Source organism: Erythranthe guttata, chromosome 12 (assembly GCF_056151865.1).
Source record: "Erythranthe guttata isolate IM_541 chromosome 12, IM_541, whole genome shotgun sequence".
In the NCBI taxonomy this organism is placed as follows: domain Eukaryota; kingdom Viridiplantae; phylum Streptophyta; class Magnoliopsida; order Lamiales; family Phrymaceae; genus Erythranthe; species Erythranthe guttata.
In genome coordinates this window covers 16,432,041-16,456,739 of record NC_142544.1, presented here as the reverse complement: position 1 = coordinate 16,456,739, position 24,699 = coordinate 16,432,041, and the positions used below count along the sequence as shown (strand labels likewise).

At 34.2% G+C, this 24,699-nt stretch overlaps 3 protein-coding genes and 2 long non-coding RNA genes across 7 annotated transcripts; 2 read left to right on the top strand and 3 right to left on the bottom strand.

Annotated features, from left to right (window-relative positions):
* Positions 1-2,305: 2,305 nt before the first annotated feature.
* Positions 2,306-5,273, bottom strand: LOC105967435 (beta-glucosidase 40). Its single transcript, XM_088827455.1, has 13 exons — positions 4,897-5,273; positions 4,741-4,807; positions 4,574-4,632; positions 4,408-4,483; positions 4,235-4,306; positions 4,073-4,160; positions 3,711-3,966; positions 3,518-3,633; positions 3,207-3,424; positions 3,075-3,106; positions 2,893-2,995; positions 2,676-2,784; positions 2,306-2,554 (listed from the first exon to the last, which is right to left on the bottom strand). Exons 1-13 carry the CDS (start codon positions 5,032-5,034, stop codon positions 2,383-2,385), a joined length of 1,506 nt encoding a protein of 501 aa, XP_088683581.1. The 5' UTR covers positions 5,035-5,273; the 3' UTR covers positions 2,306-2,382.
* A 3,924-nt stretch (positions 5,274-9,197) lies between these two features.
* LOC105967690 (KTI12-like, chromatin associated protein) lies at positions 9,198-11,123 on the top strand. 2 transcript variants are annotated; one of them, XM_012992309.2, is made up of 2 exons: positions 9,198-9,405; positions 10,094-11,123. In XM_012992309.2, exon 2 carries the CDS (start codon positions 10,094-10,096, stop codon positions 11,000-11,002), a length of 909 nt encoding a protein of 302 aa, XP_012847763.1. In that variant the 5' UTR covers positions 9,198-9,405; the 3' UTR covers positions 11,003-11,123. The 2 variants fall into 2 exon arrangements, with proteins under 2 accessions (XP_012847763.1, XP_012847764.1); XM_012992310.2 differs by having other exon boundaries at positions 9,339-9,448.
* A 1,778-nt stretch (positions 11,124-12,901) lies between these two features.
* On the bottom strand, positions 12,902-14,009 carry LOC148766618 (uncharacterized). Its single transcript, XR_016034864.1, has 2 exons — positions 13,324-14,009; positions 12,902-13,231 (listed from the first exon to the last, which is right to left on the bottom strand). It is a non-coding gene; the product is annotated as an uncharacterized LOC148766618 (long non-coding RNA).
* Positions 14,010-14,081: 72 nt separating this feature from the next.
* On the bottom strand, positions 14,082-17,400 carry LOC148766617 (uncharacterized). The gene is made up of 3 exons (XR_016035144.1): positions 16,505-17,400; positions 15,218-15,291; positions 14,082-14,432 (listed from the first exon to the last, which is right to left on the bottom strand). It is a non-coding gene; the product is annotated as an uncharacterized LOC148766617 (long non-coding RNA).
* A 1,539-nt stretch (positions 17,401-18,939) lies between these two features.
* On the top strand, positions 18,940-24,516 carry LOC105967590 (putative methyltransferase PMT5). Of its 2 annotated transcripts, none has more exons than XM_088827072.1 (10): positions 18,940-19,186; positions 19,333-19,459; positions 19,673-20,643; positions 20,787-20,925; positions 21,118-21,358; positions 22,603-22,813; positions 22,919-23,070; positions 23,160-23,463; positions 23,675-23,807; positions 23,954-24,516. In XM_088827072.1, the coding sequence occupies exons 3-10, from the start codon at positions 20,138-20,140 to the stop codon at positions 24,101-24,103; spliced, it is 1,836 nt and encodes a 611-aa protein (XP_088683198.1). In that variant the 5' UTR covers positions 18,940-19,186; positions 19,333-19,459; positions 19,673-20,137; the 3' UTR covers positions 24,104-24,516. The 2 variants fall into 2 exon arrangements, with proteins under 2 accessions (XP_088683198.1, XP_088683197.1); XM_088827071.1 differs by having other exon boundaries at positions 18,970-19,186; positions 19,274-19,459.
* Positions 24,517-24,699: the final 183 nt, after the last annotated feature.

The window sequence follows — 24,699 nt, the reverse complement described above, 5'->3', positions numbered from 1 at the left end:
AGTTGATCATAATTGTTTTTACACCATTTTAATTTTAACTAGTTAATATTGTATTGATCGTCTTAGTATTGGGAAATTTACAGTTTTCATCCCTCAAATTTTCAATAATTCCACATTTGGTCCCTCATGTTCAGAAAAAATACATTTGATGCCTCATGTTTTAATAATTGGACACTTTTGGTCATTTCCATCAATTTACGGTAGTGATGGGAACACATTTGATTCCATTAGTTTTAATGGAAAATTGACAGAAATGACTAAAAGTGTTGAATTTTTGAAACATGAAGAACCAAATGTGTTATTTGCGAACATGAAGGACCAAATGTGAAATTAGAACTAACTTGATGGACAAAATCTGTATTTTTCCCTCTTAATATTTGTCTGAATTGTTGATAGTTGATAGTTGATACGGCCCAACTGCCCAAAAGGTCCAAATAATATCAATTCTATAACGAAACTCAAAAGGCAGTCCAGATCATTTCCATCTTATCCACTAACGCTCCATAAAGCCTTCTACTAGCCTCACGTAGGATATCCACAGGCTGCAATTGTAACTACATTCGACCCAAGTACAAAGAAGTGCGTAAAGCCCACTTACGGCATAAGCAGAAGCGACCACACCAACATGTTCTTCCCATTCAACTGACCCATGTCACAGCGAACAAGACAACTCGTTGTGATCTGACCACATATAGAACCGGGATCCACCCCATCACCTCTATGATATGTATAAATACAGAGAAAAACAACTACCTCTCGTATTCCATATACATGCTTATTTTCACTATATTGTTTTCTCCACGATTCCAACTGACTGAACCATCAGAGTCCTAACATCGGAAAATCCTATTCGGACACTTTTGTTTGCATATTTCTCGGAACACGTGGGCTTCCTCTCGTTTGGGCTTTCTCCACTCTAGACTCATTCCATTCCTATTTCATTCGACTACTATTTCGTGATTGAGTCATTTAGACCACATAAATCGTATTTTACGAACATTACGGATTCGAATTAACGCTTCTTTTGTTGATGCTATATGATCTATTTAATTAGGCCTTACTGTGATAGCGACCTCCCACCAATTATTAGTTTAGTTTCAAAATCAATTGTCTTTATAGTGAATCATGTGAACGAGGTAAATTTGTCTTGCCCAATATTGGCAATTTATAATGTACACTAATAATTCATCTTGGCCAGTTTAATTTCCTTTATTTTTAGGAATTGTACTATATAGCTTGATTATTTGTCTTCCCTATATTTATATTTTTAAAAGGATTTTGGTTTTCTTTTTATATTTTAAAGAAAGAAAAAAAGGTTGAGTTTCTCTTTTAATTAATTGATGTTGTTATCTTCTTCTTAATAATTTGGGTAAATTACGGGACCCCTGAGGTATAACCAAATAACCTACAAACCCTTGTGGTATTGGTAATTACAAATACCCCTAAAACTAACAACCTATTATAAATCCAAACGGAAAGCATGAATTGTCTAAATTACCCTTTTATCAAACAAACAAATTTTTGTGTAAATTATGGATACCCACCTCAAGTAAGATAAAATATTACATTTACCCCTCTGTGGGTATATTACAGTTACACAATCTGGAAATTCATATCGAATATTCCGTGAAATCTTCGAGATTATGTTAGTCATAGTTCCATAAGGGTGTAATTGTTAGACGTAGCAATAGTTGAGGGGAATGTTTATAATTACCGATTACACATGGGTGTGTAAGTTATTTGGTCATACCTCATCTGTTCCCCATTATTAACCCTAATAATTTTTATAACTATTTAATATATTTATGTTAAAATTTAGGGTAAATTACACACACACCCCTGAGGTAAGCTTAAATAACTGTAAGGTCCCTGTGGTATTGATAATTACACTTAGCCCCCTGAAACATAGTCAGAAACTCTAATGGGATAATGAATTGGATACGTTATTCCGATAGGGTTCTAACGGACTATGGGTTTCAGAAAGTGGTGAAGACAACAAAGAGTTATGGGGTGACATGGCTCCCCGAACATTCCCGAACATTTCTTAAATCACCCATAGCTCTTTGTTGTCTCCACCACTTTCTGAAACCAATAGTCCGTTAGAACCCTATCGGAATAACGTATCCAATTCATTATCCCATTAGAGTTTCTGACTACGTTTCAGGGGGCTGAGTGTAATTATCGATACCACAGGGATCTTACAGTTATTTAAGCATACCTCAGGGGGGTGTGTGTAATTTACCCTAAAATTTATACTATCTCAACTTGACTGTATTTCAATTTCACTAATTAAATCCCACCAAAATAATGCCAAATAGGATCTCTTATTATTATTATTATTATTATTATTATTATTAATTATTTAATTTTTAATAATATAGATTAAGAAGCCAAGAAATTCTTGAACCACGTGGCAGAATTCTTAGCATATCTCTTAAGCTTATCATTGTAGTCAACATAGTAAAGCCCAAATCTTGAAGTGAATCCAGCTCCCCATTCCCAATCATCTAGTAAAGTCCATGCAAAATACCCTCCCACATTGCATCCATCTTCTCTGTATACATTCATTAAATTAAAAATAAAATTAAAAAATCGAAAAATCGAATCGGTTCAAGAGATTATTTCTCGAGTATATATCGAAAATAATTAAGGAAAACGCAGCTAAAAGTAATTACTTGATAGCAGCCAAGAGGTTCGTCAGATAGTCGTTGTAATACTTAATCCGTTTCTCGTCGTTTAGAGCATCGTTAATTGACGTCGACGGGTTGTTTCCATCGTCCATTCCTGTTTACAAAAAAAATAAAAAATAAAAAATAAATAATATTTGTGTGAACGAATATGAATTAGTTGATGTAAATTGAGGAGAGTGGTTAATTCGGTTACTAATTATACCGTTTTCGGTGATTAGTACAAGAGGGTTCCCATACTTGTGCCTAATGTAGTTCATCAGACTTCTTATCCCATGTGGCACAATGTATAACCAAGTCGAATGTGCCTGCGCGCAATTTTCGAAATGTTACTAATTTTATTTATCGGGCGTTTTACATATTGTGCTTTATTCTAAGTGCACGAACCGTTTCGTGTACAGGCTTTCCGATTACATTTGCTGCAAACGAATAAGAAAACCAAGAATCTTAGATTAATTAAGTAATTAGCAAGAGACGATGACGAAATCCAAGTAATTAATAATTTGTTTAACGACATACAAAGGGCTAAAACACCCGAGTCGTCGAGCAGAACTTCTGTTGTTTTATTGGTGCCGTTTCGATCTTCTGCATACCACGTCGTGTAGTGATTTATTCCTATGAAATCGAAGGCTCCCTTTAGCTTAGACGACTGAGTTGGAAAGAATCTTGGCAACCGGTTCTCGACTCGGTTTCTCATCGACTTTGGATAATCCCCAAATATTAATGGTTCAAGAAACCTATAATATAAAAAACCCAATTTTTTTTTTTTTTTAATATAATATCCCTTATTATTATTATTTTTAATTTTTTATATGAAATCAAGAACTTACCAACCCAAGAAAAAATCTAATGCTCTTTGTGCAGCTTCAATATCAGCCGACGAATTTGTTGCCGGGTCGAACCAAAACGAATCCAACGTTATCCCGATCGAACCACCTTGTTTTGGCTGCTTAAAAATAACAAAAAAGATTAATTACGAGTACTTAAATTATGATTTAATTATGTAGTAATTAATTAATTAACCTGATATTTTTTCTTGTAAATATCGACAACTTTTGCATGCGAAAGGAGCACATTGTGCGCGACTACATAAGGCTCGGTCGAAGAATTTCCGGCCCCACAAACCGTATATTTAAAGATAGAGCATCGGCCCGGAGCTTGAATGCCAAGCGCGTAGCCTTGCACCGTAAAAGTAAACGGCTCGTTGAAAGTTATCCAATTCTTCACCCTATCACCAAATTCCTTAAAGCATGTTTCTGCATACGCTGCATAGTCTTTTCTGTTGCAATAAACCCGAAAAATAAATAATTTTTTTTTTCTTTTCCACTTAAAGAAAAATTTATATAATTATAAATTAAGATGATTAATTTAGTTAATTAATTTACATGCTCCGACTGCTAAGCCAACCCGTGTATCTGTTGTGGAGACTCTGAGGGAGGTCCCAATGGTAGAGTGTTACGTATGGTTCGATTCCTACATACGTAAATATAGATTAGTGTCGAATAAACGGAGATTAATTAGTACTAATTAATCGTTTAATTTATTACCGTTGGCTAGCAACGCGTCGATTAGATTGTTGTAATGATCGATTCCGGCTTGATTTACTTCACCCGATCCATCTGATGATATAAAAATGCAATGTTTAGAAACTTTCAATATATTTATTTATTTTTAGTTATTATTTTTTAAATAAATATTATGGAGAAGATAAATTAATTACTGGGATAAATCCTGGACCAAGAAATTGAGAATCTGTAAGCATTCATTCCCATATCCTTCATCAGCTGTATATCTTCCTGCATCAAAACAAAAATTTAAATAAGATTTCGATTTATATTAATTATATTAGTTTTTTTTTTGGAAATTAAATATGCTTGGTGACTTACATTATAGAGGTGGTACTGATCATTCGCTACATCGGCGTTGCTAAAATCGAGTACTTTTCCTAGAAAAAAAAATCGAGAAACAAAACAATAATACTATGTAATGAAATAAGAAAACCAACGAAAACAAAGTCGATAATTAGTCGATTATGTTTTGAATTAATAATTACCATAAGAATGAACATATGTATCCCAGATTGATTGGCCCCTTCCATCCTCCTTAACAGCTCCTTCATACTGAAAACATATAATCAAAAAATCAAATATTCAAAATTGATTAATTAATAAAAATATTTAAAAAAAAAAAAAGCTAATTAATTAATTACCTGATAAGCAGAAGAAGCAGTGCCAAATACAAAGCCCTTTGGAAAACTTCCTCTGCTAATGCTCTGCCCATAACATATGGGAATTATTTCAACAGCCACAATAATATATGCAATTATCATTACTTTTTTGCTCAACATTTTATTTATCTTCCTTTTCTTTTATTTCTTCAATATATATATATATATACACGTATATATGTGTGAAATTGATGATTATTACACAAGATAAAAGTGTAACATTATCAATATCTAGGTGGTGTTTGCACCCCAGACATTAAATAAAAAGACGACTTTGCCCCCCGAAAAAAAAATCAAAATTGGAAAAAGGAAATGCACACTCCAATTACATATTTGGCGATAAAATGCACCCCGTAACTATTTTCTACGAGATCTAGACAGAGAATTTAATCAGTATATATATTGTGAAATTTAGGGGAAAACTTTGAAGGGCAAATTCGTCTTGACAAGTAAAAAAAAATAAAAAAAATAGGTACAATATAGTAGAAGTTTTGAAGTATAGAAATTACTAAAAATAGCAGTGCCATAAATTTAGCCAAGACAAGACAAGAGGGTGACCAGGCTGCCTCTTTATTTATCAGATTATTACAACTTATGTCAAAGATTTCACACTATATATATATATCTAATAAATTAGTCATTTTTGCTATATAAGATGGAATATCCTTCAATAATTGTTCGAAATTTAGAAACCGGTTATGCCGAAACTCTAACTCTATGAGGCTCTCGATCGAGACGTCTAAACCGAAACGCGTTCGAATGTATAATTGTCATTTTTTCTAGACCATAACAATTATAGCTCTCAAGTCTATTTTTGTGGATTTCGTCTTGAAATGAATTATATTATGGTTGTTACTACTTAGTACTTGATAAGATTGATAGTAAGTTGAGCATTATTTTAACTATTTTGCTAGATCTTTGGTTAATAAGATCTTGAAATGTATTCTCTATTATGGTTCAATGGATTTTTTTATTATTATTATTATGGATTCGAAATCACCCTCTCAAATCCTCTTATGCAAATGCTGATGAAGAATTGTCAAACAACTATTATCCCCTTGCTGTTCAATTTATCAAATTCAATCAGGGTCCATTTGGATGGAGGGATTTGGGGGAGGGATTTCAAATCCATAATAACAAATCCCTCGGACTTGTTTGGATTGAGGGATTTGGAGATGGATTTCAAATCCCCACCCCTCCTTTTTAAATGTTTTTGGAGCAATAGTGGTGGATTTCAAATGACTCCAAAATTGGAGTCATTTCAAATTCATTACTCAAATCAAATCCATCCCCAAATCCCTCCATCCAAATGGACCCTCAAACAATTCAGTTCAAACATTGATCAATCAAACGAGCTATATATAACCACATGCATGCACAGAAAAAACCCTAAATTGAGAGATAAATGCATGAAATAAGAAGACAAAAAGGTTACGTAGTTCAGTCTTAAAGAAATGACGTGCATCCACGGGAGAGAGAAACTCTTTATTAATGGTAACACCACTGGTTTACGGAGACTACAAAGAATCACAAGATTACAAGAAATCTCCCAATACTCGGATTTTATGTTCCTAATCTCTCTTTTTTTCTCTTATGTATGTTACTTTGTGTTTGTGTGTGTGTGTATATATATATATATATATATATATATATATATATATATATATATATATATATATATATATATATATATATATATATATATATATATTGATGATGCTAAAATATAGATCACATAGGGTAGTGTAAAATATGAGCTGGGAGAGCAAAGCGGATCAGTAGCTTGACAACTTGATGATCCTGAGGTCCCTGCGAAATGAGCACACGTGAACTAAGCCGGGGGTTGATCCGGCGGAAACCCCTCCGACGCTCAAGTCAGATGTACGGATCGTAGAGAATAGTAGAGAGAATCAAGCTCTAGGTTACTTGTGAATCATAGAACGTACCTTTACAACTGAGTAAATTAAACATCTATTTATATGTCGTTGATTGGGTTGAGCTTACTTTGTTGGGCCCAAGCCTTACTTTTAAAGTGCTTGGGCTTTCGTGTAGTGGGCCTAATTATTAGATAAATTTGGGGGCCCTTGGGCCGGCCCAATTAGGTATATCATTAAGCCCCCCAACTCTCGAGTCGAGACGGGAGACTTGTGTAGAGGAATCCGGCTCGTGTCGAGAGTTTATTGTGCTTGTGGATCGAATAATTTATGTTGGCGTTGAATTGATCTCCTCAATTTAAATAAGGGATAATTATATTTATTTTGCAGCGAGGTATATATTTAAGGTTTTTAAATAATATATCAGAGTCAGATAAATAGACTCCTTATGCGGTGGAAAGAATTAAATTTCAACTCCTGCGTAATAAATATGGGTATGTATTTTTAACTTTAGGTCTTCTTCTGTGTTATCTTCTTTTATTCTATAGCGGTAGAGTAGAAATTTTGTGTTTCTTGATTATTTGTGCGGAGAAAAATTTTAGTCATGTCGAATCCGGGTAAGTCGAAATCTTTACGAATTAAACTTCGAGATCCGGTTGAAGGGGGCGAGAAATATTTTGGTTCCGTGGGCATGGAACGCGAGAAGGGAACGCGAGGATGAAAGGCCCCTTATTGGGCCGATGTAGCGTAAATAACGCCTTGAACAAACTCATAGACACAGGAAAACCCACTCGAGACACTCTATGGTGAAACGCCTCGAACATAAGAACTGCAGTCGGAGTTAACTGACTGTACCCTATCATGAATTCCTCGCAAACCTTCAACAAGGTCGGATGCGGTGTAATCTGAGATGTACACGTCAAGTACGCCAAAAATACCGTATGAAACCCATCGGGTGGCGAATACAAACGGTCGCCCTTCTGAGGCAACAATAACTCAACATTACTTGGCGCTCCAGACAAACGACGAATCGCACGCAATTGCTCTTCCGTCAATGCACTATCAAAATTAACTAAGTCCAAATTAATTGGCTTCTTTTTCTTTTGCCTCCTCGTATCAATCTCAACATCACCCGGCGGAATATCGTCTTCCTCCTCTTCTTCATCCGTCAGCTCAATTTCACTACTTGGCACCGCATGACCACTCGCCAAAGGTGCTTGACTCGAATCATCGCTATCACTCCCAAAATCCACTACTTGACGCCCATAGGGACGTCTACTGGAATCCGCTTCATCAACGGTAGGGCAAATATTAACATTATTACCCACTTCTACATCGTCACTCCAAGATTCAATGATTTCTCGCCTTACGGAACCCCTAACATTCACATCATCTTCAACGAAAATTCGCTCCTCATTTCGCCAGACCCGCTCGCGCGAATCGAGCCGAAAACTAGATCCGAACGCGCCCTCACGCGCGTGCGTCGTCTCGAGACGCGCGCCCCCACGCGCGCTTGAACCCCCTTCAGACGCGCACTCACGCGCTCCCAGCCCAGTCGCCGACGCGCGCCCCTATTGGGCAGCGCGCGCGCGTCCGCCCCTCCCCTGCTCCACGCGCGTTGTTCGCGCACGCACCAACCGCGCGCGCGCGTCCCCCACGCCCGAAGCGCGCGCGCGTTCTTCTACCCCCAACTCCGACGCGCGCGCGCGTCCCTCCACCATTGGCCCACGTGGACTGGCAGCCTCCCCCCTCACCTTCTCCTTCCCGAGACAAGACAAGACAAGAGGGTGACCAGGCTGCCTCTTTATTTATCAGATTATTACAACTTATGTCAAAGATTTCACACTATATATATATATCTAATAAATTAGTCATTTTTGCTATATAAGATGGAATATCCTTCAATAATTGTTGGAAATTTAGAAACCGGTTATGCCGAAACTCTAACTCTATGAGGCTCTCGATCGAGACGTCTAAACCGATACGCGTTCGAATGTATAATTATCATTTTTTCTAGACCATAACAATTATAGCTCTCAAGTCTATTTTTGTGGATTTCGTCTTGAAATGTATTATATTATATTTATGGTTGTTACTACTTAGTACGTACTTGATAAGATTGATAGTAAGTTGAGCATTATTTTGAACTATTTTGCTAGATCTTTGGTTAATAAGATCTTGAAATAAAAATTGTAAAGCATATTATTTGGATTTCTAAAACGATTCGAAGCTTTAAAACACATTTGAAGTATCAAAAAGACAACAAGTGATTTTAAATATAAATCACATATTTTCAGAAAAAAAAAAAAAAAAAAATTGGTTTGTTGATTTTAAAATTGATAATTTGAGCCCAAAGACAATTTTAGAAATCGGATCTTAATCGGATCGACCCAAAGTAAACATGGCCCTACCCGTTATTAGGCCCATACTGAAAAAGCGGGTTTAATCCAAATCCGAATAACCCCTCCGATTCCCAACAGTTTGAACTAAAGTCGCTATTATTCTCCAGAGGAGAAATATTCCGCAGAAGAGAAAAATATCCGTCGCCCTCTCTATTTTTCCTTCTCCTCACTCGGCGCGTGAGTCGTAAGCAGCCCCTGTTTTGCTGCAATTCCAGGTAACGAAAACGGTCTCCTGCTTTTTTGTTGGTTGTAATTTAGGTACGGTATCTAGTTTTCTTTTATGGTTTATGCCCAGAAGGTGTTTGATGAAATGCTTGAATGTAGGGATCTTATTATTATAACTGAGTAATTGAGAGAAAATGTTTTTTTTTTTTTTTGGTTGTTTAAACGTTGTTGTTTATGTCTTGAGATGAGAACTGTGTCTTTGAATTTGCAAGTAGATGGAGTTTCAGATTGTAGTGTAGCTGGGGTTTGAATCAGATGGAAGAAATTTTACTAATTATTAATTAATCCATCTGAATTTCTCTTAATTCTTTATGTTGAAAAAAAGGTTACTTTATTGAAAACCCTTGTGCATTAAGATCACGGATACTAATGTCAGAGTTGTGATCATAAACGCTTGTTCGCCGAATGTTTTACATCAATAATCACATTGTTTGTGCATTTACCTTCGTCGTACGTTTTACGGAACTATTGATGATTAATTATTTCTTGGCTTGCTCTGCATCATCTTATGAAAAATTAGCAAGTAATCATTCCTACACCGTTCTATTGGTTCTGATTTATCTTGTACTAAACGAATTTCGACTGTTTCGCCTCCTAAAGTTCACAACTTTTTCGATGCTATAACTGTCGATAAGAAATAACGAATGAACCGTACAAAAAAAATTTGTGTCTTGGCAGATGGCTTTGGTTGTTATATGCGGTCAACCTTGCAGCGGCAAGTCAACAGCTGCAGCCTGCCTAGCCGAAGCCCTTCAAGAAACAGAATCCAACCCATCGGTACGGATCATCAACGAATCTTCATTCCACCTTAACCGCAACCAAAGCTATGCCGATATGCCATCCGAAAAGAATCTAAGGGGAGTACTTCGATCCGAAGTTGACAGATCTTTATCCAGAGACAACATCATCATAGTAGATTCCTTAAACAGCATAAAGGGATATAGATACGAGCTATGGTGTTTAGCTCGTGCAGCAGGAACAAGATACTGTGTGCTCCACTGCGATGTAGAAGAACCCCACTGTCGGAAATGGAATCAAGAACGGAGAGAGAAATCGGAGCCCGCTTATGAAGACAGAATCTTCGAGGATCTTGTAAGAAGGTTCGAGAGGCCGGACAGTAAAAACCGTTGGGATTCACCTTTGTTCGAACTGTCCCCTTCGAAAGATGGGATCGAAAAAACATCCGCTGCTGTAATAGACGCTGTTAGTTATTTGACGAAGAAAGTGGACTCGAGAACTAAAGACGTGAAAGTTCTGCAGCCTACTATTGCCACGCAGAATGCTCGTTTCTCGGAGGCAAATTCTTTGTACGAGATGGATAGGGCGACCTTGGAGGTGATGAATATGATTGTGGAAGCACAGTCCCGTGCTATGGGGGGTCCACTTAACGGGGTGTCTATCGGGCTGGGCTTGCCGAGTGTTGATATATCGAGGCCAGTCGGATTGCCTGAGCTGCGTCGGCTTAGGAGGACGTTTATTAAGCTGACGGGGCAATCGAGCTTGAGTGGGCCCGCCCCAGCAGCGGATGCCGATAGTGCGAAGAGGATGTTTGTGGATTATTTGAATAGGGAATTGAGGAATGGTTAGTAGTGAGATTATCAAGTAACAAGGCATGATCATTGTTGTGTAACTTTTGGGGATTTTTTTTTTCTTTGTTGTATTGTGGTTTTTTAAACTCAACTTACTATTTGATGCTTGAATTTTACAAGTCTCTCTCTCTTTTTTTTTTTTATTGTTTAAATATATTAAATTGCATTATATATATATATATATATATATATATATATATATATATATATATATATATATATATATATAAATTGTTTTATGAAGAAATAAAAGTTGATAACATAAAACACTAATTTGGTGATTGGAGGAATTGTTCTTTAAGACGTTAACATTTGGTCTTTGAGACGTTACATCAGGTGAAATACACCGATTAATTATAAACCATTGATGTGGAGAAATAATTTTTCACTAAGGACATATACACATGGATGTGTGTATGATTGTGTGTAGATCAACGGTTAATAATCATCCGAAGTATTTCACCGGTGTAGCATCAACCAAACCGAGATGTTCATCATTACCAACCCTTAGAGGAAGATGTCATTGCATACGTCATGGCAAAAATTTAATAAAAGTCCATAGCAATAATAATTAATATATTACTATGTAAATAATAAATATACTGTTATAAGTCTTAGGCTTCAAAAAAAATGCACCGATTGGATTAGTGTTCAAATGGTCGTTTAATTAAGCTCTACTTTAGCCTAATTGTTAATTAATACACAATTTGCAGGCAGTACATTTAACAAGATTTACAGGTCAATAATACTATCCAATAAATAAATAAAAAGTGCTTAGAAATTGATCTCATATTTTAAGAATTTTTTATTTTTATTTGTTGATTAATATCGTCATCTTTGAATAATAAAAGACTTTTTAGAGGAATATCTCATAGCTATTTCAACCTATCATTTTCGATTACGAAAAATAATTAGACATTACATAACAGTAGATATATTTTATAGATAGTTATGAATTAAAAAAAAAAGCCTTTTGCAATTCGTTTTTTTATGAAAAGAAAAGATGAAGGGGCAGTATAGTCATGTACTAATTATTGATTACTAATTACTAATTATTAATTCTCAACTCAATAGAGGTGGTTTTTGTGTGACATACTATTTAGATTTAAATCCCAAAAAAAGTAACAGACAAACCTAGCTTTAAGCTAAAGTAAACATTCTATTTTATGTTAATAACTAGTACAGTACCCGTGCGTTGCACGGGATTACATATTCCAATTGAGTCATACAAAAACAAAAACACATGAGTATGATAATAAGGAATAAAATACAAATTGTCATCATATAATGCATATTTGCTACTTCTAACACTGCAAAATCTTTTTCTTTTGTTTAATTTTGTTTTTGTTATCGCATATAATTTCGATAATTTTGGCGTAGGGACTTGTAGAATTCAGAGACTTATTTCTTGGAAGTGAACATATTTTATCCAACATGGAAACTGAATATAAAAATTATTGAAATAATCTAAAGAAACCCGAAAAAAATATGTTACATATATGGAAACATGGAAACGTGATCAACTTACAGTATATAATATGTTACATATATCTAAAGAAACCCAAAAAAATAAGCCTAAGAATTCATCACACCCTCTGTAAAAGAACAAAACTCGGATTATGCAAATGAAGATTTATAAAAAAAAAAAAGGAAAAAACCAAATAATAAAACGGTAGACATTTTTAACTTTGGTAAGAACGTTCTTACTTATTTGGAGTTAGACGGTCCATCAATTTACGAAGTACTTAGCACATCAACACATCTTTTAAATGACTTGCAAAAAAAACTACTCGAAGAACGACTTCTTTTGGAGTTTTGAACGAAATAAAGGAGGAAACAAAATGAACTTGGGTTTGAGCGACTGCCATCGATGCATAGTTTGATATAGAATTAGATGTAGGAAATGAAGCAATACTGTTCCTTTTCTGGGTAGACTACGACAAATGTTCGGGTTAAAGAAATCATGCACATCTCAGAACTTATAATATACAATAACCATGATAAGTTTAAGATAATAAAACAAAAAAGATAATCAAGAGTATAAAAGAAGAGATGGAAGTTATGACATAATCGATCACATTATTAATTTTACAACTTCCCTTGGTTCTGGACGTACATGATCTTCTATTCCAGCCGTGGGTTCTTATAGCGATCACATTCTTCATTGTACAACCATTCAATTATATATATCTTTCCTTGAAAACTTTTGCATATCTCTTCTCACCATCTGAAAGGTTTGACACTCACGTAAATAAACGCAAAAAATAAGCAGTTAATATTATGCACTTTTACAGTTAAATAGAATCGTAAGCTACAAACCTTATGCTCGAAATTGTTTATCCAGGAAGTGGATGGGAGAGAAGAAAAAACGTAGAATATATTGCCAATGGATGCAACGGTTTCTTTCCTCTAAAACAATTGTGATGTTATAGAAAATCAAAGAGGCCGCGTTTGTAGATCCATCTGGAAGTTATGAGGTTAAATTATAGGAGGGGAGTTGTTGAGAGAGGTTACCACTCATGTCTTGCAGATGAATATCGTGTAGAGGAAAAACAAAATCTGAAAGAGCTGTAAAAAAAACAAAGTTTTGAAAATTCAAACTAAACGTAAAATAGGTCAGGGAAGTGGAAAGAAACAAAATGTATCTCAGGCGGCGCTGTGCAAGCATTTTCTGTCTTCCCCATATGCAAAGGAATGAATAAGCTAAACATTCCATTTTTACTGAAAATGAATAAAAACTTGTTTAAGTAAACCAACTATAGGTATATAAGATTCAAAGATATCTAGAAGCAGTAGGAAAGTAATGTTCCGAAGATATATGTTAAGAGTCTATTTATTACGATAATATAATCGATCAGAAATTGGTAATGACAAACAAAGCCAGCATTTATATAGTTTCCAATCTGCTCTGTTAAGCAAACTCGTGAGAGTTGTGGCCGAGAAGAAAAAAAACCATTAGTGTTAATTTCTCATCAATAAAACAACAATATAAATATTGAAGTTATCAATCAATTTGACAAATCTATCGATTTCTCACCAATAAAAATAAAAGAGAATATTTTCAAACCAAAACAACAAACCAAAAAGAACAACTTTAAATTAGCAACTTTAATTAAGGATTACAAAACTTTTATCATTGATCTATTACACATACCCTAATTAAGGATTACAAAACTAATTAAGGATTACAAAACTTTTATCATTGATCTATTACACATACCCTAATTAAGGATTACAAAACTTAGTTATGCCAAATTAGCAACTTTAAATTTTATTTTATTTTTCTTAACATGGGATTTTCATTTTATTTACAATTTGTCACCCAAATATGTCTTCACCTGCATTGCAGTAAAGCTCGCTACATTGCTCCTTCAAGAAGCACATTTCTTCTGCCTTTTCAACTATGCCACCAACTTCATGGGATCCGTCTGTTAAGCAACACACATCAAGCACACAATTCGACTTTTAAATGCAATAATTAGCATATACGTACCCAACAAAATTTTAACGAAAGTAATACTTCGCAATATTAGGTTAAGTTTCATTTCAGCTAATAACTTCATAACTAACATCACATAGACACATACAATAGTAGTACAGCAAACCAAAAAATAGCCTCAAATTGAAGTCGGCATAACAACAAAGAACCTGTATAATTCTTCAAAGCTTAGTTTGTGCTTATAAATCTTGTAAATTACATGCTCTAATTTTTTTGTGTTTGAAAGCTTCAGTCTGAAAATCCTTTTATTTTGACCGCTACTCATCTTATCCACAAATTATAAATAAATAAAATAAAATAAAATAACAAAAGTATTGAAAAATGTGGCAGAAGATTGAAAGTTGAAACAATAAAATTATTGAGAAACAAATTTACTCTAGGAAAGGAAAAAAAAAAGAAGAAAAGCCAAAACATGTAAATCAGACTTAACATAATTCGTAATGGAGGGTGATGCAACTGTGTGTGAACAAAAGTTATTCCGTTTATATGAGTAGAAATGACCCAAATCTATAGCAAAGGATTATAATGAAGAAGGTTGTCTGTGTAATATCATCTTGAGTAGTAAAAAAATGCCTCATGAGCTCGGACACATAGAAAGAAAAAAAAAATGGCATATAAAATGCAGAGTTACAGAATTAATGATTGCACAAAATAGGAATATTTTTTATAATCAAAGAAGAAAGAAACATTTAAAATGACATGATAAATTACTACCGTTTTCCGATCCCTCTTGCTGAAATGTGCATTTACAGCTTCGTTGAGATTGCCATGGTATTATATTACTGCACCTAAACCAAAAATATAGAACTATCAAGTCAAAAAACAAAATAACGATAAATATTAAGCTCAAAAAGGAAATTACTATGAATAATAACAACAATAATATGGAAGAACACCATTGTAGGCAATCAAACTGTGAAATTTGTTTACTTGATGCAATCAATAAATCAGAACTATTTGTACCAACAAAAAGCCTTTAATGAGTCGTCTACAAATTTCACTTTGTTGAAGTGGGGAAAAAACCCAAAAAATGTCATATTACAATAGTGTATATACATATTGTAATTGCAAACAGCCATCCAGAAATTCATAACCAACTCATCGAACTTAGTTTTATTCACACAATAAGCAAAATATTAGTTCAATCTAGGACTAAACCCCATAATTGCATACACTTGTTGATAAACTATTAAAATCCAATGTCAATCATGTCATCCCAGCAAAACACATAAAATTCGTACAACTAAAAAATTAAGAAACCATGAAAACGAATATAATAATGGTAAATATATGAAAAAAAGTTTCAAAATTCCTCCCTTGCTAAAATCCTTCAGTCTGCACAATTTCAGTTAATAAAGCAGTTATAGATTGAAACTGAATTTCATAGAAAGACAATATCAAATTCTAAATATTGATGTTGCAGGACGCAACAACAGAGCGTATAATATGATGCAATCATTTCTTGTGTGTTTTCTAAGAATACATATTGATAGATAATAGTGAACTTCCAAAGATGCCACACAATTAGTTTGAGGGTGAAAAAAAATCATGATCAGCTAGAAGTAGCAGTAGCAGAGGTGATTGCTGCGTGGGGTTTGACAAAAACACTTCAGGGTCTGCATTCTCAGTCTTATGCAGAGCAGACAATGAAGACAAAATATTACTATTTTCACCTTGTAAAAATTACATGTTGAAAACAATTTGGTCGTTCAAAACATACTGAAAAAAAAATTGAAACTAATCAAGATAATCAAAACTGAAAAAACAAAACGAAAAGCTATATACAGAAAACCGGCTATCCACATAAAAATTTGCAAAATTGAGAGAATCTCGTTAAAGGTTATTTATGATACTCTCACCTATACGCTATAAAATTTTAAAGTGTCAATAAACTGAACTACTGAAAACAAAAAGAGGGAAAAAAATTCATAATACGCAAGAACATTTATTAAAAAAAAATTACCAGCGAATTTTTTTATAAAAAAGACAGTATACACATACCTCATTTTTCAACATACATCATTGTTTAGCTCCCTGACATCAAGTTATGGAGGCAGCGACCGTTTTGAACCGAATCATCTTTGAATTCATAAAAACAAAAAAAAAAACAAAAAAAAAAAACATCTCATTAAAATAGCCTTATATCCATAAAAAAATCCACCAAAGACACACACACGAAGCATCATAAATGGATTCAAAGAAAAGGAATTACCAAAAAAAATTTAACTCCTCAATAGTGGACAGAAAAAAAATACATCGAACATGGAATTGAAGAATTTTGTTTTTGCAAAATTCAACTTTCATCATATGAAAAAAGAAAAAAAAATTATAATCAAATAATGCTTAAAATAACCATAGACAACATCCTAAATAATTAATGTAGAATTGAAATTACACTAATAAAATTATGCACATCCAAGAAAAACCGATCAATCACCACCAACTTCATATTCTCTGGATTAACTCGAGCAAGCTGATTTTTTTCTTCTCTTGTAAAATCATATTTCCGGAAAACCACAATTGAAAAATTGTGTCCGTATGAAGTGGAGAGAAAGAAAATAATAACAGAGAAGAAAGTGGGTGACAATGGAGACGATGAAGAACTGGAAAAAGTGGGGATTTATGTGTGTGTCAAGTAGAAAAGAAAACGAAATGAAAACGGAATAAAATAGCAGAGGGAGAAGTGGGTGAAAGATGAAGCGCCGAATAATTTCAAATAATTAACTTACAAAGGAAAAGAAAACTTACCTTATAACGTGGCTGAAGAAACGGAACAAAGTAGAATTATAAAACAAAAACCCACACCAGGAATTGAATAAACCGTCAGAGGATTGAATAAACGTGGAGAGAAAGCAGGGAGTGGAGAAGGGAAAAGAAAACAGAAGCAAGAAGATAAGAAAAACCTTTCTTTTATATATTGAGAAAACCGTATGAAAAAAACTCTGGGATATGAATTGTCGAAAATACCCTTAGGTTTAGGTCTAGGGTTGTAGGTCAAAATATCTTCTTTTTATATATAAGATAAGATTGTGATCATGCTCAATATCTTGCTATTGTGCGCTTAAAATTGTTGGATGGACCACCACCTTGACCTAACCACCACATTTTTTAGCCAATTATTTGCATTACCAACTTACATAAATTAAATAATAAACCCACCAAAGAATAATAATAATTATTATTATAATAAATAATAAATGTTGGCCCTACTCAACATTTAAAATTTGGTTATAGAAATTTTTAAATTTTAATTTCTTGCATTTTTTTTTGAAAGTTTAAATCTTGCATTGAATTCTTAATTTGGTTTTCTAAAAACAATATTTTTTAGTTTATTTTAATCAATCTTTGAAAAAATAACAATTATTTAAAAAAATATATATAAAGAATGTAGTAATAAATTTATTTAAAAAAAAAGATTGTATTATTACTTTAAATTATTTTTCTGAACCTATATCTAGCATTATTTATTTAATGTCCAGCTGCTATGTCCAGAGTCATCTCTTTTTGTTATTTTCCTCTTTCCAGATTGGACAAGGGAACAAAGGTTCTTTTTCCTCTGTCAAAATTATTACTTTATTTATATTAATTATTATTACATACTCATAATTTGCTGTTAGAATTTGTTCGAAGTTTGATTTTCAATTTGAATTCAATTTCGTTGATTGAAAACTATAGAGAAAACTCCTAGCCAAAGCTTATTTTATTATCCAAAGTGAATAAGAGCCCGTTTCATTAAGCTTATTTTAAATAACTAGTAATAAACTCTTACTTCACATAAGTTGTTTTAAGAGTTAATAAGTTGTTTCGTCTTATTTTTAAAATTATTTTTTAAATTGTTGATAAGAAGCTTATAAGCCATTTTTTTAGTCATTATAAAGATCTTAAATAAACATGCGGGATATATGAATTTTTTTTTTTATTATCTTCAAAGCTCTACAACAACATAATTTCTTACAAAATAAGATTTTTTCAAAAAAAAATTGTCAAACGTAGTGAAAGAACTTATAAGTTCTTAAACATTTTATAAGTTGTTAATGTTGTTGTTAACAACTTATAAGCTTAGCCAAATATAAGGACCAAATTGAGGTAATAAAGTTTATTTCAAATGAATAGACCACTAATAACAATTGACCAACATTAGCTTAATCAATTACCAAAACACTTCGCTAATCATTTTTCCACATGTGCATAGAATAGAAAAAGTCAAGTCTAGCATTTAAATTTTGAAATAAAACCATAACTAAGAATTTATTGTGCCATTGGTCTAAAATTTAATTTGATCAAATTTATTATACACGTAATGAAATAAACAGCAAATTGGTGTGTTACTAAAGTGATGTTTATTTATTTTTCAGCGAACCATAAACATAAATTTTCGGAATTATTTTACTATTTTTTTTTCTTTTCAGAAGCTCAAAAAACCAGAAAACATTTCTATAAATTCCCAAGCACCACCTCAAAATTTTAGTAACAAACAATCATAAAAGTTGTTGTACAAATTGTAGGGGGGGGGGGGGGGGGGGGGAGAAAATAAATGGGGCGAAAATGTAATAAACAATAAATAGGTGGACAAGAACACAATTGTTCTCATTGTGATTTTTGTTTGTTCTAAAATTGCGAGCCGTGGGAGATTGGATCTCAAAATTCACACAACCCATTTAGAATTCTGTTTCCACTAAACAAGTACATATATATACTGTATTACATACACATTTATTTATTTTTATTTTTATTTTTATTTTTATTTTTATTTTTTATTTATGTATACAGAAACAAATGAAACAATATAAAAACCCAGCCATTAAATTATAATTTCTGCCCAATTATAGAGAACCCACGCTCCGTAAAGCTGCTCAGAACTTTCTCTCTCCAAATGTCAATGGCGAATCCAAACTCTGCTGCTTAACCTCCGTGGACACGTACATTCTGTTCTGCGTCTGCGTGCTTCAACTGCCGGTGAGCGAAACGAAAATTGAAAAAAAAAAACCTAATTGTGTGTTTCCGTGTTTTTTTTTTTTTTTTGTAATTCTGTTTTGTGATTGTGGTGATTACGTTGAAATGCGTGGTGGATCTGATCCGAGTTTAAGATCTAAGTGATTTTTCATTTCGATTTTTATTATATGCGATTCGCATTTTGTCGTGACGTTGTTTTTTGTTGGCGTAATGCAGGGTGTTGCCAAGTGATTGATTCAGAACAGGAATTGGTATTTTTTTTTCCCTTTCTGATTGATTATCTCTTGGATTCAGCATTGGAATTGATGAGAATTGTACCGATTGATTTGGATAAGTGAGGTAGTTGAAAGGAAAAAAAGGAAAGTTTTTTGTTTTTGTGATCTGCTTCTGGTTCTGGTGGCATTGGATCAGATCCTTGTGTTGCAGGTTTTGGGTGTTTGATTGATTGCATAGGTATGTGACATAGCAGAGAAGTTGTTAGTTTTTGGTTTTATTGGATCTTTTTAGTGTTGGCCCTTTTCCGATGCTAGACGAGATAGTTTGGAGTTTCGATCATATATTACGTGAGAGATTAAATCTGATGATTGGTTATGGTTCTCAAAGTTATTGGATTCCGATGTTAGTGCAATAGCCCGAAGCTAGCGGTATTTTCTGCATTTATTTTAGAAGAGGATCGCAGACATGAGAAGCGCTTTGTACAATAAACTATTACTGGTCTTCGGCCCTAGACCGCCGCTCAATTGGTTGCTTTTGTTCCTAGTTAGTATTTTGGTCTTGATTGCTCTCTTGGGATCTTCTTCTACTAATGGATTTGATTCGGTGACTACTTCTGCGAGACCTGACATCTTTTCTAACTATAGAAGGTTGAAAGAGCAAGCAGTAAGTGATTATTTGGAATTGAAAAAACTAGGGGCCAATCCTTCAAACGATTTTGATCTTTGTGGGAAGGAAAGAGAGAATTATGTTCCTTGCTACAACGTGTCTGCCAATCTGCTGGCTGGTTTTAGCGATGGGGAGGAGTTTGATCGGCACTGTGAAATATCACGAGAACATCAGTATTGTTTGGTCCGTCCTCCTAAAGAATATAAGATTCCCTTAACATGGCCAAGTGGTAGGGATGTTATATGGAGTGGAAATGTGAAGTTGAGCAAAGACCAATTCCTTTCGTCCGGGAGCATGACAAAAAGGTAATTCTTCTTGATTTCAGTTGCAAAGTTTAGAGTTTGACCTTGTTGGTTACATTTGATTATCTAGTACGCGGTAACGGATTTAAATATCCAATACCTCTTGTGCGAAAAGAGTTTAATGCTTGATATTGAAACTTCTGTAGGCTGATGTTGCTAGAAGAGAATCAAATTTCTTTTCATTCAGACGATGATGAAATGACTGTTGACGGTGTCAAAGACTATTCTCACCAGATAGCTGAGATGATAGGATTGGGGAGTGATGCTGATTTCCACGAAGCTGGTGTAAGCAACTGTCTTGCTATGCATAGCCATATTTTCCTCTCTTTCTGAAAATTAAATTATGCAGACGGCTCGTTTATTTTTTTTATTTAGGATGCTTTACAATTACAATGAGCAGATTATTTTATGTTGGCAGCCATTATTATGAGTTAATATTGTTGTACTTGAAGATTTTTCTTTTCTTGCGAATTACAGGTGCGCAATGTATTAGATATTGGCTGTGGGTTTGGTAGCTTTGGCGCTCATTTGCTTTCACTTAGGCTGATGGCTGTTTGTGTGGCAGCATATGAATCAACTGGTAGCCAAGTTCAGCTTGCCCTTGAGAGAGGTCTTCCAGCAATCATTGGAAACTTCATCTCAAGACAACTACCATTTCCATCCTTATCATATGACATGGTTCACTGCACTCAGTGTGGCATTTTCTGGGATGACAAAGGTACTCCATCTGTTAGTTTTGTAGTTAAATTATCTTTCCTCTGTCTTGTGATTTTCTTAATGCAAGGTGTCTCTTGTCATGAGATGAACTTTCTGAGTTGATCCATATGGACTATTGTTGAACGTTTTGATAAAAAAACATCTTTTACGGATAGTGAGGAAGTTGTTCAAAAGTTATATGAAGAGTGAGACATAAGAGAGCCTTTTATGAAGTTATTGTCTTCAGATGAAATGTAGAGATCTAACTGTGTCGAATCAATTGTAAATTACTTATGTTTGGTTACATGTATTCGTGTGCGCTTCTACTAGTTTGCTGCTAATTCTTGACAGTTACTCCAAATACGATTATTGTTGTTTCATGTTTAGGGATAATGCATTTACATGTGGACCACATACACCTGCATGTAACACTGGTTCGTCTGAATACTTTAATCAATTCACAACACTTGTTTATTTTAGACAAAATAAAGTTCCTTGGTATTCAACTATTTGTTTATTTTTCCTTTTATGTTTCTAGAAGACCTTGAATGACTATTGATGTTGTCTAACCAATTGCTATTTACTTCTGCAAGTAATGATAAGTCAAGTTCATTAAAATGCAAAAAAATAGTTAGTTATTCTGCATTTCTTGACTGACTGCTATTTGATTTTCAAGGTAGATATAATAAAATAAATCTTTTTTGGAACAAGAGCCATGTGTTTCTTGATCACCACAAGGAAACTATATCCATAATGTCTCAAGCTAACTAGTTAACACTTAACAGAGTTATAAACTAAATTGATATAATAGATATTCGGCTGAAGGTGCGACTAGGATTTTGTCAAGGCAGCTTTAACAAATATGAGTCTGTTAAACTTTGCCTTTACATGCATTTTGACTTTTTATGAAATTGCAGACAGTAGTTATCCTATTGGTATAAGTGGACCCAGTCTTTTCAAAGTCAGGTTATGTGTAAAAATTCTCCCTGTTCTGCTAGATTTATGTATGATAGATATATGTACTTAAGTAAAGATTGTAAATTATCTAGGCTTACTAAAAAGATCGTTCAAGACTTCCAAGTCATAAAATGTTTCCAGAACGGGAAGAGTTTTGCATGCTATATTCTTGTTTTATTACTCATTGGATTATGGAGATCACAGAGAGGAGGAATGGGAGGATTATGGTTAATTCTTTGAGATTGTATCAAAAAATAATAATCTTAGTTGGGTACTTTTCATTGGACTGATGATGCGTTTCTCTATCAGATGGAATGTTTCTCATTGAAGTTGACAGAATTCTCAAGCCAGGAGGTTACATTGTTTTAACCTCACCCAGAAGCAGGCAGCAACGAAACAAAGGAAGCATTTCAACTCCTTTTGAAGAATACACCCAAAAACTTTGTTGGAATCTCGTGGCAAAGCAAGAGGACACTTTCACCTGGCAGAAAACAACAGACGCTCGATGCTACATATCTAAGTGAGACTAGTTACTAATGTTCCATTCATTCTCTTTGTTTAAATCCCATTCATCTTTGCTCTTATTCGTATTTGTACCAATGTTTTTGGTTCTTGATTCTACTAGGCATGGCACTTTTCCCCTTTGTAATGGAGATGATGGCCCGTCATACTACAAACCACTTGTTCGGTGTATAAGTGGTACTGGCAGCAAGCGTTGGATTCCAATTCAGAACAAAACTTCTGGTTCTCTTGGATCTTCCGAACTTGCAATTCATGGTATGTAATCTTGTCTCTCGAGTATCACTAGTTCATTATTTGTTATATCGTGCCATGCTAACAGATTATTCATTTCAATTCGGAATTAGGAATAAATCCTGAAGATTTCTACGAAGACTTGGAGTTCTGGAGATCTGCTTTAAGAAATTATTGGTCGTTACTTTCTCCCTTGATTTTCTCCGACCATCCAAAGAGGCCTGGGGATGAAGACCCAATGCCTCCATACAACATGGTTCGAAACGTGATGGACATGACTGCTCATTACGGAGGTTTCAATACTGCCCTACTGGAAGCTAGAAAGTCTGTGTGGGTGATGAATGTTGTGCCAGTTGGCGAACGCAATACCCTTCCTACCATTCTTGATCAAGGTTTTGCCGGTGTTTTGCATAGCTGGTAAGATGTTAATTCTCTTAGACCCTTCCTATCATTTGTGGGTAAGAATTGTTTGATAATTTTTCTGACATCTCGTGCGTGATTAGCGGAGCATTGAGTTCCTTTTTTTTCTTTTTTTTTTTTGCATCTGTAATGGTAAATTCTACTCTTTTATCTATTTATTATTATTTTTTTTGGCACCAAAGCTAAAATCAAAGTTGTTATGACACAGGTGTGAACCTTTCCCTACATACCCCCGGACATACGACATGCTTCACGCCAAGGGACTTCTATCGCACCTTGCTACAGAGAAATGCAGTATGGTTGATTTAATTTTCGAGATGGATCGTATTCTTCGGCCTGAGGTAATGCTTAACTTAATTTTTTTTACTTAAATGGCCCCATGCTCATACTCATTCATTAAAACGAATAACTACACGTTTAGTATATACACTCTTGATACCAACTCTCTCAAATTTCGATATATTGAACCGTGGCTCTTATTTGGCAGGGATGGGTTATAATATCGGATAAAGTTGCTCCAATAGAGACAGCACGCACCCTCGTGACACAGCTTCGATGGGAAGCCCGTGTGATTGACCTTCAAGATGGCAGTGACCAGCGCCTACTAGTATGCCAAAAACCGTTTGTGAGAAAATGATGTATCCATTTCTCACCGAACGACATTCCACTCTTTTTTTTTTCCAACTCCGGTATCCGGTAACTTCTAGAAAACATCGCCTGATATTGAACGATTAAACATACTGTCTATAAGTTTGACACGCACTGTGCAATCGCATTTAGTATCGTTGGTATAGATTCATCGAAGAGGAGACTCACGTGCCTGCTCAACAAGGTTTACCAAATCAAATTTTGGTTCATTTTATTTTATTTTTTTTTCCTTGAGAAAAAATATGTACTCGAAAGAGATGGATTCGGAAATTTTTTGGACGGTTGTAGATATAAGAGTAATGTTTGCTGCAGTAGTAATTCCAGTCCAAGGAATAGTAGATTTTTTTTCTTTCCCCCTTCTAAGACAGCTGTACCAATTCATTTTATCCATTGTTTTTCTCATATTTATTTGTTAATTATTTGTGTTGTTTAATTGTGTTTGTACCAGAACTAGAAGTGTAAGAGAGATTTTGCCTTATTTTCCTTAGTTTATTTTTAGAACTAAATCAAATGTGTGGATCTGTACAAATGTATGGTAGGATGGATTTTGTAGAGGCTACACACTGTAGAATTCATCGGGTAATT